Below are 13,836 nucleotides of genomic sequence, written 5' to 3' on the forward strand. Positions count from 1 at the left end.
TAATTTAAATACCATTTAAACACACATACACAAAATCAAACCATGATGGTCTCAGACTCAGATGAGGTCCTCACAGGGAGACTACTGACATGTATTTTTCAGCATCCTCTGGAATCTTAACTGTATGCTTTTGTATAAGGCAGCTTTGATTCCCCTCATTCCCACGCATGAAACGCTCATAGCTTCAAAGAGAGCTCTGCTTGCAAAAGATACACGGGGGTGTAGTTCTGGAGGAGAATGGGGCTAGTAGGCAGAATGTGGGTGAATTAACATGCCTGTCTGTGCTTTAATTCCAGTGCTACCTCTCACTGGTGTGCCCGTTATAACATTGACTGCTGACAAATTAGAAACATTCTATTTTGGTGATTAGACCTAATCAATTACCTGGAATTAAAACACACCTAATTTTACTTTAGAGAAGCTGAAGTCCAGGTTGATTTTTAGGTTGTGAATTCTATTTATTTTTGATCGTGTAGTTTTGAAGCAGGAGACAGCATAGGAAGAACTCTGAGACTGTAATACTGTTACTGGCCAGCATTTAGCACCCTGGTTGCCAGGAAACGCCTTTTACCAATTAGGTAGAATAAATAGTAAACCAAGACAGGGAGGAAAAAGGGGACAAGCCTTACATGCTAACTCAGCAGTCCTAAGCCTGTTCTGATAATATTGTCAGGTGTTCCAATATCACAAGAAACACTATATTAGCAAGAAAGAAAAAAAGTCCTTGAAATTCTATGTAACATTTCCATTATCTGGGAAAGAAAGCCTTGAAACTGTGCTTTCATCCCAAGGCCTGAATGTGGGAGAGGGTCCCCGGTGCCCAAAGAAAGAGCCCATAAAACAACTTTGGTTAATTGGCTACCTCTGGTCACTCTCTGTTTTACGAGGGAGTCCCTGTTTCTTATAGAAAGAGCCCATTAATAACTTTGGAAAGTGCCCCAATTTTAATTAACTGCCTCCTGTCACGTATTTGTTTTACAACAGGATGAACAAATGGAGTCTGGAGCAAGATAAGGATTTGAGTGGACAGACCCCCATTCATCCCTAAATTTGGATAGTCACATTTCCCTAGGAAAGCTGGTGCCACATTTACCCGTTAATCAGTATGTAACTTTTTTCCTTCCTATCCCACCAACTATGTAAGTCCTGAGAACAAAAGACTCTCTCGCTCTCTCGGGGGCTCAGGATGCTCTCTCTCTCAGGGGGCTCTTGGCTCTTGAGCCACAGGGCCTCTGGCCACCCGGCCTCAGGCTGCCCAGGGGCTTGCCATTGCCACCCTGGTCTCCAGCCTCTCTTGCTTTTCTCACCTTGCTTTGCTCTGAAACTTTGCCTTTCGCCCCCTACTCTACCCAGTCCTGTTCTCTTCCTGGAAGTGGACCACTAATAAACTGATTACATACTACTAGGTTTGCTGCTATGTAATTCTTTACATGCGTCAGCAAGAAGAACCAGGTCTCTCCTGTCAAGTTTCAGTATAGTATATATGGTGGTGTGGTGTGCCATGCATTACTGCCAGTTTGTGTTGCTGATGGAATCTTCAGGAAACATTTTTATTACATAATAATTTAATGCAGGTAAAATAAATCTAGAATAAATTATTTTGGATTTTTAAAATCTAGAAAATAATGTGGTCTTAAGTAAAGACAACAGAGCCTTTAAATACCTTCAAAGATTACCTGAAATTTTAATTCATTTTCCTGTTGTCTATTTTAGAAGACCTTTATTTCTAAATATTTTCATTTTTCTCTCCCATATATTACCTTTTCTTCTATGACTAGGGGCATTGTAGATCATTTTTCTGCTAAAGTATCTCTTAGAACATTAAAGCCTAACCTACTAGTAGACTTCTTCTTTTAAAATGCTGGAGAGTACTTCATTAACTGCCCCGGGGCAGAAATGAGGATCTTTTGAAATTGCGAAAGGCCTCTTTGAATGCTGTCTTTGGAGGTTTGGTCTCACATCCATGAATGTAAGTAATTTGTGATTAAGGAATATTTGATGATCTCTGTGTAAGAAATCTACCCCCTCCCCTTAAAAATCATTTTGTCATGGAGACTTTTTTTTATATTAGTGAACTTCCTAGGTTTATTTTTACATTAACTTTTATGTGTATGGTGTCCATAACAATGTCCAGTGCTCTCTGACCTTGATCCATGTGATCCAGGTTGAAATGAAAGTGGCAGGCCCCAGTTCTATAGCCAGCAGACATTATGAGATTGATTCTGAAGTGAAATAGTTGCTGAATCCAAGAAGTAAGAGAAGCCTTTGTGTCAGGGGCTGCAGTTGGAGCTAGCTGGGGTTTGCTCTGGAAGTTTTCAGAAAGTCTGTAAGAAACACTTTAGAGCTGGAAGGGATGATCCTTAGCCTTCATTTCTTCTCAGTCCCTCCTGTTAGAGATGAGAAAATGTACCCCAGACAGGAATTGTAATCTTGAGAAGCATGTTTCCTATTTTTATTCCTTTTTAAAAAGGAATTTTTAATTCAAGTTCATCTTAACAATTTTTATACCCTGCTAATGGACAGGAACGCCTGAATGACTCTGTCCACATGGTGGGGAAATTGGAAGGAAAAATTTTGCTCCTCTGAAAGGACAGAGATACAGAGCAAACCATTGGATAAAACTTAAGCATCTGGGTCTGTAATGGGGAATGGATACACTCTACTTATATAAAGCTGCCCATATTAATCTTAGCAAATATTAAACCCAGCTTGTTACTCTAACCTGATTTTCCTCTCAACACTAGAGTCTACATGTTAAAAGTTTCTTTTCTAAGTGTACTTTACAAGCATTAACCGGTTCAGTTCCTTTGTAAACCTAAGAAACAGTGTGACCTTGGAGTCTCACTGAGTCAAGGATGCTGATCATAAAGATCCACATCAAGACCTGCAAGAACACCGCCTGCACATCCACAAGCCATCCCTCTGATCTCTTTGTTCTGCTTTCCCTTGCCTCTTTCCTATAAAAACCTCTGCCTGCACTAAGATGTTAAGTCATAACCATAATTTAGTATCTCCCAGCTAGTAATGAAAGTAATGTCAATCCTTCTTGCAAATGCAAGATATGCTGGTGCCAGCCCAAAACACAGGTGCCTGGGAAAGGGAGGAACCCTAATGCAAATAGAGAGATAACAGCCAAACAAAGGGAGTGAGCGAGCTTGGGGAGAAACTGTGAAACTCCCCTTTCAGTCCCCCTTCTCTTACTCTCAAGAGAAACAACATGTTGTTGCTCACCTTAGGGATTTTCCCCCTACCGAATTCCTACCAACTCCCTATAAGAACAACTGGCTTGACCAAAGATGTTAAGAGGGACTTTGAGACATAAGTGCCCCATTTTCCAGGTGGCTGGCATCTGAATAAACCACTTTCCTTTACACCAGCACCTGTCTCTTGTGTATTGGCTTTCAAAGATGCAGGCAGCTGGACTTGTATGTGGTTACTGGTTTAATTCACTAACTTCCATGTTAGTAAAACATACCATCAGATGTACTTTATATAATCACAAACTCCAACTATGAAATGTAAGACAGTGTTATTGAAACCTACATATTCTTTGCAATGGAACCCTAATCGGGTTTTCCAAAAAGGTTGTTAAAACTTCCACTTTCTTATTTCACATATCAGCTTCTTGTGTATTTTGGAATTATATTTATTTACTCTATAGACAAAATTACTTTTTTAAGTTTACTGTTACATATTATTATCTAGTGAGTAGAAATACCAGTTGAGGAAACAGTAGAGAAGATTATATTTCTGCTATATCTAGACCAAAGCCCAAAACATTCTAAAAGAGAAAAAGGTGGTGAGTCTATGGTTATGAATGTTCCCAAATGTCTCCATGAGTTTTGTGTAGTGGCTGGGAAATGTGCACTGCTGGTGGGAGTCTATATAGTGGTACAAACTTTTTGGAGAGTAATCTGACTACGTATATTTTTAAAACCTTTAAAATTTGTATAGATTTTGGTTCTGTAATTACTCTACTACAAATGTATCGTAAAAAAAATCAGAGATGTACACAAAGATTTGCAAAGATGTTTAGTATACTGTTGTCTGTAATAGGAAAAACTAAATCCAACTAAAATCAGAATTAAGTTGCAGGAGATTTGTTAAATAAATTAAGGCATACATTAACATTGTTGAATATATAAAAATTAAAAATCATAATCTCTAAGAATATTTACAGATATGGGAAACATTTCTCAATTAAGTAAAAAAGTATGCTACAAAATAGTAGGTCCCAATTATATATACAATTTTTTTCTGTGTATCTACACAGAAGAAAGATTGGATATATAGTACATCCAAATATAAACAATAATTATCTCTTGCTGGTATGATTACAGATGATTTTCCTTTCTTAGTAATTTTCTTTAACATATTTTCTATAATAACCATGTTGACTCAGTGGTTTTCCTCCAAGGGTCCTTTAGAATTTAGCTATATCATTTATGTCACCAAACAATTACACAGTGTCCAGAGTAAGGCAAGAGAGAGGAACAGGCTTACTCAAAAGTGGAAAGTTCTGAGTAGCTCCCCCTAGTGGAAACAATGGAAGTAAAGGATAGGTTACTAACGACTAATAGCCTCAGTTTCCCAGTGTAAAAATGCCATCCTAAACCCCAGTTATGGTTTGTAACCACAATTAATAACACTGCAATGACATTGCATTGCTTCCCTACACCCAAGAGAAGACAGTGGGAATTTCTGAGGTCAGCCACCCAAAGTCAGTTAATCTCCAGTACTGGTGGGCTATAGTTGGTAAAACCTGTTCCCTTTCAAATCTCAGATGAGTTAAAATTAATGGATAGTCTATGCCAAACTAACCTTCATTTGCTAATTTACTTATTTCTCCTCCTTTGGAAGCCAAGGTCTACCAGAAAATTCCCTGAGAAAAACCCAACAATGGAAAGGACTGGGTTCAGACTGTTTCATGCCCTGATTCAGCACTAAGGAATGTTAGTTTTGGATGGGATATAAGACTAAAACACTGACCTTCTGTTTATTAAAGATCTCTTAAGAATCTTTGTGGGCTGACAGGGTTAATACTTTATTCTTTATATATTTTTGTTACATTCTAAAAGTTCTCTATAGTGTCTTGATTGCTACTTGAAATCTACAAGTATATTAACACTGCAGGTAAAATGGAAAACTCAAATTATAGTAAAAAATAAAAATCATTAGTGAAAATAAATGAAATCAATGATTATTTCTGTGAAGTTGCTAAAAATATATTTATGAATTAAAAATTTTCTTGTTTGTTATAGCATATTATTTGATTTTGGAAACACTGCATTAAACATTTTAATGTAGACTATATGTATTTTTGTCAATAAAGATACTGACATTTTTATATTTGTTTCTAATATACACACATTTTTCTTCTGACATTAGCGCATTTCATTTGTTCAAATATATTTTTCTGAGATTTTTTTGAGTGTCTATTATATGTTTGTTTAAATGCTGAGGGCACCTAGGGTAGGTTCAATTAAATTGTTACATTTGAAATTTACATACCCAATAATAAAGAAACATTATATTAGTGGTTGGTGATGAATATTTTTAGCTAAGGGACTTAGATAAGTGCTGTTCAATAGAACTTTCTGTGAGGTCCAACATAGTAGCCACTAAGGTATACATCTATCAAGCACTTAAAATGTACCTCAGGAGACAGAACTGAATTTTAATTTTCTTCAATTTTAATTAATTAATTAATTATTATTTATCCTTACCCAAGGGCATGCTTATTAATTTTTAGAGAGAGGGGAAAGGGGGGACAGATGGAGACAAACATCTATGTGAGAGAGAAAATTGACTGGTTGCCTCTCGTACACTCCCTGACTGGAGACCAAACCTGCAACCCAGGCATGCACCCTGACTGGGAATTGAACCTGCGACCTTCTGATTTACAGGAGGATGCTCCAACAAGCCACACTGACCAGGGCCAATTTTCATGAATTTAAATGTAAATATTCACATGTAGCTAATGGCTCCCATATTAGACAGCACAGAAATAAGACTTAATTACTACCCAAATTCATACAGAAATGGACTGGGACCAGAGGTGGAATCAGAACTAGCGTCTCACCCGAGTCTGACACACTGTCTTGTGTGGAGAACATGTAGACATATTGAGTGTGCAAGTATGTTAGTAAGTTAACAATTATGACAAACAGGTATTCTCTAGTGTCATAATATTAATACCTCTGTTTTACATTTAAATCATATTTTCCATTATGTTGAAGTAAATGCTGTTTAGGTAAATACTATATGGTAAATACTCTTAGTAAACTAGTAAAATGGAAATACTATCAAAGCCCACACAGTTTTTGTTGTTCTCACTTTTATGTGCAAGGGACCAAAGAAATAAGGGATACTTGTAATTCGGAAAAACTATTCCAAGACATAATCGAAGACATCTCAGTGTATACGAATATGACCCAATTGCCGGGACTTCTCTGTCTGCTGTGGCCCTCCTTGACCACACTGTTTTTCCTCTGAACCCCTCCTCTTCTTCAGCTTGCTGGTCATCCTGGCCACTGAGTCCCCTGCACTTCGGCCTAGTCCATTATATTTTCTGTCACTCCCTTCTCTTTCCCCTGCTTAAATGTATACGTTACCTTTGCTTTTGCCCTTGGTCTGGTCCTATTGCTTGTATGTTTTCTAATTTCTATCCTCTACCCCATGGTATCAACTCTTATCTTCATGTAGATAATGACCCAACCAAATATGGTTAGTATATGGAAAAATAATCAGCACAGAAAGAGAATAAAACCCATCATGTGAAATATCAACAGCCTTAAAAAAACCACTGGATTTTTCCTCCAACATTTGGAATTAGATGTGGATTCAAAAGATTTAGGAATCTTAGGAAGCCCTTTCCCCTTCCTTTTTGGTTCAGTAAGTAGTATGAAAATAATTTACATAAAGCCAATTTATCACATAAAGTTTGAAAACTTTTCCTAATTAAAAAATATTTCTAATTTGTGTTTCATCTGAAAAGTGAATGATAAGAGTTTGAATTTCAACAAATTCAATGTTATTAATTCCATTATCGGGATGGAAAATTTGCATACAATCCATAATTTTAAAAGTACTTGTGCTTAAAAAAAAATTCATCCAGTATGTGGTATACATTTTTCCAGAACTCATGAATTCATAAAACTATATATTTTTAAGAGCATTGTTTTCTATTATTGTCTTTTTAGTAGCAAATATACAGAGTTTTAGTTACGTGATAATTTACGTAGGCTTTGTAGGAGAGTCATTGTTTACAGAACTCTTTGTAAAATGGTTTCTATGGAGAATGAGCTTCCCAGATGAAATGTAGAATCCGTGGCTCACAGCTCTGCTGCTTAGGAAGGAGGGAACTAGCTACTTCTCTACCATCTCAGGTGTCAAGGAACCTTTTCTCAACCACTCCCTGGAGCCAGGGCCTTGCTGGCACTCCTGCTTTCCCCCCTGTACAAAAAAAACAAAAACAAAAAAGGATTCTGGGAAGGAAGGTAATTTATTTCACATGCAACCTCAGTGCCCCCTGAAAAAGAATTCTATGATGTGAAACTAAGTGGGAAAAGGTACAAAATACTCTTAAATCCAGATTCTTTAACTGGTGCATACATTTATCTAGGATTGATAGTTGCTTCCTCTTCAAGTGCTTTTAATTATCTATTTTAATTGGCATTTTCTTCCCATATATAAAAGTATAAAATTAAACATGGTTTCCAATCAATATTAGTCAATGTAATCATGAACAACAGCAGATATTTTGAGGTAATACTGCACAGGAATACCTTCAAAACTACAGGATTGGTAATTTGTTTCTTCTGTCATCCTTAAATATTATATGTAAATATATGACAGTGATCACTCCTTTAAGAATAAGGCAGATTTCTAGATATCACAATGACCTTGAAGGTCTACACATGACCAAATTTCCTGTGACTTTTCTAACCTAAAATAATTGCAGAGACACTGAAGCTTGAGATTGCCTTTAGTCCAACATAACTGTAAACATTACTTTCTTAAAACTTTCTTTTCCTTTTCCTTTATACTTAGCGGCTTTATTACCATCTGAGTTTTTTTTATTAACACTAAATAAGAGAAAATTTGAATGTTTCACTTTCAATCTTTTTTTAACTTCTTTTCTAATCCTTCAATTGAAATATTTTCTTAGAAATATGTAATCAAAGGAATTCCGTTTCTTTCTAACTTCTAGCTTCCACTTGGGTGCTTCTACTGGGATTTTTCATCAGTAATTCAAATATAGCATTTTAAAATCCATACTCATCTCTTTTCACTCAGCAACCAAACTTCTCCTGATTTCTCTATTTCTCTAAATGGTGTCACTATTTTCTGTCATCCAAACTAAAACTTTCCATCTTTGATGTCTCCCTCTCCTGTTTCCTAGATGCACTAAGTTACATAGTCAGTCCATTTTTGCTTCATGTCTTTAATATTTACCCCTTTCTTTTCTCTGCCATTGGCACTTCTCATCACCTCATGCCTAACTGTTACTGTTTTTTGTATCTGGTATCTCTGTCTTCAGTGTCTTTCCTTCCAACTTATCTGACATCATACTTCTCAACAACCATCTTTTGGCTGCTAAGTTTTCTGGGTAAAGTAATCCATTCATCAGAATTTTTTTTCACTTACATATTTTAAAATATGTACGCTTTTGGCAGGACATTTGGTGCCCGTTCCCTATCATATCAAATTTTACACCAAAACTTAATGGAAAAAGACAAAAAAGGAGAGCAATTATTTATCCTCTCTCTCTCTCTCTTTCTTGGTCTTAGGGGGAAAACCTTGGTATTAAAGGTGCATTTTAGATTTACTTCTCTCAATAGAGTTGAAATAGACTAATTAGATTCCATGTCAAAGATGCAACCTGCTACACGCATCTACATGCTACAAGGTTGCTATAAAATGCAACCTTGCATTTTATGCTGTATAAGATAAAGCTGAGAGAATGTAAGTGGTGAACTCTGGGAAATTTAGTGTGTGAAGGAGCAAGTGCACTGACTGACTGGTCATGTGTTTCTTGCTTTGGTCAGTAACAGAGGTTAACCCATCTTTCATAAAGTCTACATCTTGTATTTCTGATTTAGTCACAATAGACATTTGTTGAATGATTATAGTCTAAATTGGCTCAAATTATGACAAAATTGTGAGTTACTCTAAATCCACTGCATTCCATACATTTCAAATTCCTTCTTAGTATTTAATCGTCAAAATGATTTGATCTTCACTGAACATGCTGGAGGGACACACACACAACATCAGTTACAGTGACTATCTCTGATAATTGGATTTGAGGAAGAGAAGTTTTTAAATGTAGTGCTTTTAATAAAATGAGCATGCCTTAATTTTAAGATAAAACTAATTAAAAATAATATACTTATAAAAGACACACATTTAGCTTAGGCGCCTTTCCCTGTTTTGGAACACATTAATATCTAAACACAACATACCGAAATCAAGAAACTTACATGGTGGAAGAAACTGTCATTTCCGGACCTTTCCTGGATACATTCACTATGTTATTAGTCTGAGTTACTTTTTCTTATTCATCCTGACACAAAAACAAAATAGTTCTTAAAAAAAAAAAGCGAGGGGGGGTAGACTAGGACCCATCCCTGAGTCTCTATTAGAGGAAAAAACAAACACACACACACACACACACACAAAACAGTGCAGTGGCTTTTTATAAAATTCTCTAAGGATTTGTCAATAAGGAGTTTCTAACCACTCAGAAAATGTTCTTTCCCTCTCTTCCACACATAGCAAAGATGAGATTATCAAAATTTGAAAAGGAATTAACTGGTTAAAATTGCTGCGAAATGTTTTCTTCACTATCCTTATCACATTTCCCCTGTCAGCTCTCTTGTATTTTTCCCTGAACATAACTTTCATTCCTTCTTCTGTCTTACTGGACTCCATTTCCCATTCTAGCTTAAATTTTCTGGGAATGGTAACCACCACCAAAGGATACAGTCTTACTAAAGGAACAAGTGGGCGTTTTTCAAAAACAAACACTGCTGCACCCTAGAAAAGGCAGGTTGGAAGGTTTCACGAAAATGCTGAGCTGGGTGGGTGAACCTTGGCGCGAGCGGGAAGCAGCCCCTTTAGTCGGTTGTCCTGTGGCTCCCACGCCTCGAACTGCTTTTCTTCCCGATGTTTCCAACCCAGCTCCTGACAGTGCCAACCAACTCATACTTGAGTGTAGGCCTGCAACTGCTGCAGCGGGGCGACAACAGTGCAGATGCGCCAAACTGCGTCCAAGTCGGCACACTGATGGAGAGATACCCGTCTTCGGAAGCAAACTGATTCTCTCCAGCTTGGATTTTTCTTTTCGGTGTGAGGTCTGGATGGTTCTGACATGCAAGGGAAGCTCATCTGCTGCTCCTCCCCCACGAAACTCCCACTCCTGGTCCCAGGCACCCCTCCGCCTCGGGCTCGCTCACTCCTCGCATTTCCACCCTCCAGGGAACCCTCGCATTTCCTCCTTCCCCTTACAGCCCCGTCTTCCCCCCACGCCCGCCTCCAGCCACGTGACAGGAAGGGCTTCGCCACGCAACGTCACCGACGTCCGCGACCCCGCCCCTGTCCTCCCACCGCACCGCACGCTGGGGGCGGCCGGCTGAGGGGTGAACGTGTCGGCGCGCTCCGCGTTCCCCAACCAGAACTCGCCAGAGCGCCACGGGCGCCGCCAACAAACCGCGCGCGGGTTCCCGGATGTGCGGCGCTCGCGGAAGCCCCGCCCCCGCCGCCGGCTCCGCGCGCCCCCGCCCTCTGCCCCGCTGCGCTTTGCTTTCCCCTCCCTCTCCCGCCCTCCCCTTTTTTCGTGCCTTGAGGTTGCGGGTCAGCGCGAGCTTCTGCAGTGAGTCCGTCACGGCTCCGGCGGGAGCTTGAGCGCGAAGCTGCAAGCCCCCAAGCCTCCTGGCCCCTTCTCTTCCCTTTCCATTCCTTTTTGCCTCTCCCCCTTCTCGCCGTCTCTCCTCTTGCTCTTTCAGTCTCTGAATCTCGACTTTAATTTTTCTTCTACCCCGCCCGCTCCCGCGTGCCCAGTCACCCGGCCGGCGCGGGCCCCGCGGCGCCGCCTCTCCTCCCAGCCCGCACCCCCCTCCCTTGCGGGCGTCCCGAGGGCCGCAGCCGCCCCAGCCGAGCGCAGCTGGGCCGCCGCCGCTGCTGTTGCCGCTTCCTGCAGGAGCCGGTCTGAGCGCCGACCTCTTCTCCGTCCGAGCGAGCCGCCGACCGCCGAGCAAAATGGTGAGACTTTGCTTCCCTAATGCACCAGCCCTTCCCCACCCGCCGCTTCCAGGCGCGGGGGCGGAGGCGAGCCCCGATGCCCCCGGTCGGCTGCCCCCGGTGGAAAATTCGAGACACCCGGCCCGGGCTGGTGCTGAGGCGCATCCGAAAGCCCTCAGTGCCCTGGGTGTTTTGGTGGCCGCGGGGGCTTCGCGCGGTTGCCTGACAGGACAGTGGGGCCCCCGCGCCCGCCTCCGGGCCTTTGCGGCACCCCCTCCCTTGCGGCCTCTGGGATTCCGCCTCTGCCTCGATCCCCCAACCCCCCCCGGGCCCATCGGCTCGGTGCGGTCCCCTCGCCGCTTCGCATTACTTCTTTCGGACCCTCTGCAATGTGGAGCTCCCTTTCACCTCCCAGACTCTCTAAAGTTCGGGGATATTCCGAAATCCTATGGAAATAATATGTGACAAATGGCTGTTTATATAAGACCCAGTTTCTCTCCAGGGCTGCTCTTTCTCCCACTCACACTCCATTTTCAAGCAGTGAGTCTTGGCAGGAATCTTGCCACTTAGTTCCCCCCTCTCCTGTTGGTGTTTATTTCGCTGCTGTGTGCAACCTTTCGGGGGTTCTCTCGCTGCTGCTTTTTCCTACGCTGGAGAACCGGAAAGGGCCATGGTGTATATTCATGAAAACATAGACTAACTCGGTCTTTGATAAATGGGGATGCCTTTTTAAAAGTGCTTTCTTACTACCAAGGGTTTTCTTTGTTACCTTCGTAAGTCTCTCTCTTGTGGTTGTTTTTGAATCATGGCGATTTAAATTTGTCTTTCCTTACCCACTGTAATCCCTAGGTAGAATTCACTGCTGTAGTGTTTCAAACCGACGCTAGGGGTGTGTCTCCCGCCTCTGTCACTGTAGCCAAGAAATCAACGACGCCCTTTTAGCCAGTTACCGGTTCTCTCTCTCGGGGTGGCCGGTGTAGTTTCCTTTTGTAATCAAGAATTGTGTACAAGATAGCAAAGGTTCGCAGTGCTTTTCCATCTGTATCAGGGATCCGAACATGTGATTTGGTTTCTTAATGCTTTTCCTAAAAGTCTTTAAACAATTTTCAGAAGATATTTAGATTGACCTTAGGTAATTTTTTGCACTTTTTAATTGCATTGCATCCTTTATGTAGAATTTGGGTATTTCAAAATAAAGTGATGGATTAGTGAAAGAAATTCTGTTGATTGCACCTTAAACTCAATTTTTTGTGAATGTGCGGGAAGAAAGTAAAATTAGAATGTTTAAGTCAGCTTTTATTTAAAATACAGGTCAAATGATTTTAAGTGCACTTATGAGTATACTTAGAATCCAAATTAGGATGGACTTAATAAGTGACTAGTGATTTTGGTATGTATAAGTTTTCTCTTGATAATTTGGGAGGCATCTCAGAGAGAACTTTGGCTCACAGAGGCACACAATTTAGGCTTTTTCAGACTTACAAAAAACAACTTAGATCGGAGGCATTCATATACAACTTCATTATACATGTATTTTACTTGAAGGCCGGGATCTTGAAGATCTGTGTGCATTGCAGCAAATATTTTCACCTGTATTTATAAACAGTAAATTTTGAGGAACAGTGATCCAGTGTTTTGTTGTTTGTATGTTATATACCAAAATGATCTAGTTTGCAAATAGTTTTTCTTTCTTGTAGTGTATTTTTTTTTTTAAACAACAGACTGGATTTGGGAAGTCCTATTTTGGCTCTTAAATTTATCTTTCAGGTCTATTTTAAAAATATACCTGAGTACTGAGCTCCTAGGAATTTTTCCCAAATCTTACTAATGGTCAGTTGTCTTTGGTAAACTAAATAAATAGATGTTGCTGAAATAAATGAACATATTTTCACAATTTCTTTTCTAGGTAGACATGTATAGTTTTAGAGTATTTTAGTGTCACATGTAAAGGAATGGAAAAAATAAATAGAATGTTAGCCCTGGCTGGCGTAGCTCAGTGGACTGAGCACGGGCTGTGAACCAAAGTGTCACAGGTTCGATTCCCAGCCAGGGCACATGCCTGGGTTGCAGGCCATGACCCCCAGGAACCGCACATTGATGTTTATCTCTCTCTCTCTTTCTCCCTCCCTTCCCTTGCTAAAAAAAATAAATAAATAAAATCTTTTTAAAAAAATTGAATGTTTAGGTTGCTGTGATTGAAAACAGTTTGAGTAATTTTGAAGGAGTAAATTTTGTAGGGGCGTTCCTAGAAACCAAGTTAACTTTAAACAAAAATAGTCTTTACTATATGCTTAGTATAATTTAGAAGGTGACACTGCTTTTTGTATCTGTTACTGGAATGGTCTGAATTTAATTTGGATGCATATATGAGTATAGTTCATAAGTAATTAGTGCGTTGGTAGCTACTTTAGATTTTTTACTTAGGGCAACCTTTAATAAATGGCTTATGACTTTGTGTTTTTAAACTTTTGATTAGTTCAGATCTGACAAAGAAAGGCAACTTTAAAAACAAAATCCAGCAACATGTCCTATGGCCAGCAAAATTAAAATGCACATCAGTCAGGAGAAGAAAATTTCTTTAGTAATTATGTC

General features: G+C 39.9%; 1 protein-coding gene across 1 annotated transcript in view; it reads left to right on the forward strand.

Moving 5' to 3' along the window:
• The first annotated feature begins 10,668 nt into the window (after positions 1-10,668).
• PPP3R1 (protein phosphatase 3 regulatory subunit B, alpha) overlaps positions 10,669-13,836 on the forward strand; it is a 60,277-nt gene continuing 57,109 nt past the window's right edge. Inside the window, exon 1 of the mRNA XM_045827370.1 lies at positions 10,669-11,265. Within this exon, the coding sequence (XP_045683326.1) occupies positions 11,263-11,265 (3 nt within the window). The 5' untranslated portion in view covers positions 10,669-11,262. The remainder of the gene's footprint in view (positions 11,266-13,836) is intronic.

This window comes from Phyllostomus hastatus, unplaced genomic scaffold (assembly GCF_019186645.2).
Source record: "Phyllostomus hastatus isolate PE091 unplaced genomic scaffold, TTU_PhHast_1.1 phas_scaffold_78, whole genome shotgun sequence".
Lineage (NCBI taxonomy): Eukaryota > Metazoa > Chordata > Mammalia > Chiroptera > Phyllostomidae > Phyllostomus > Phyllostomus hastatus.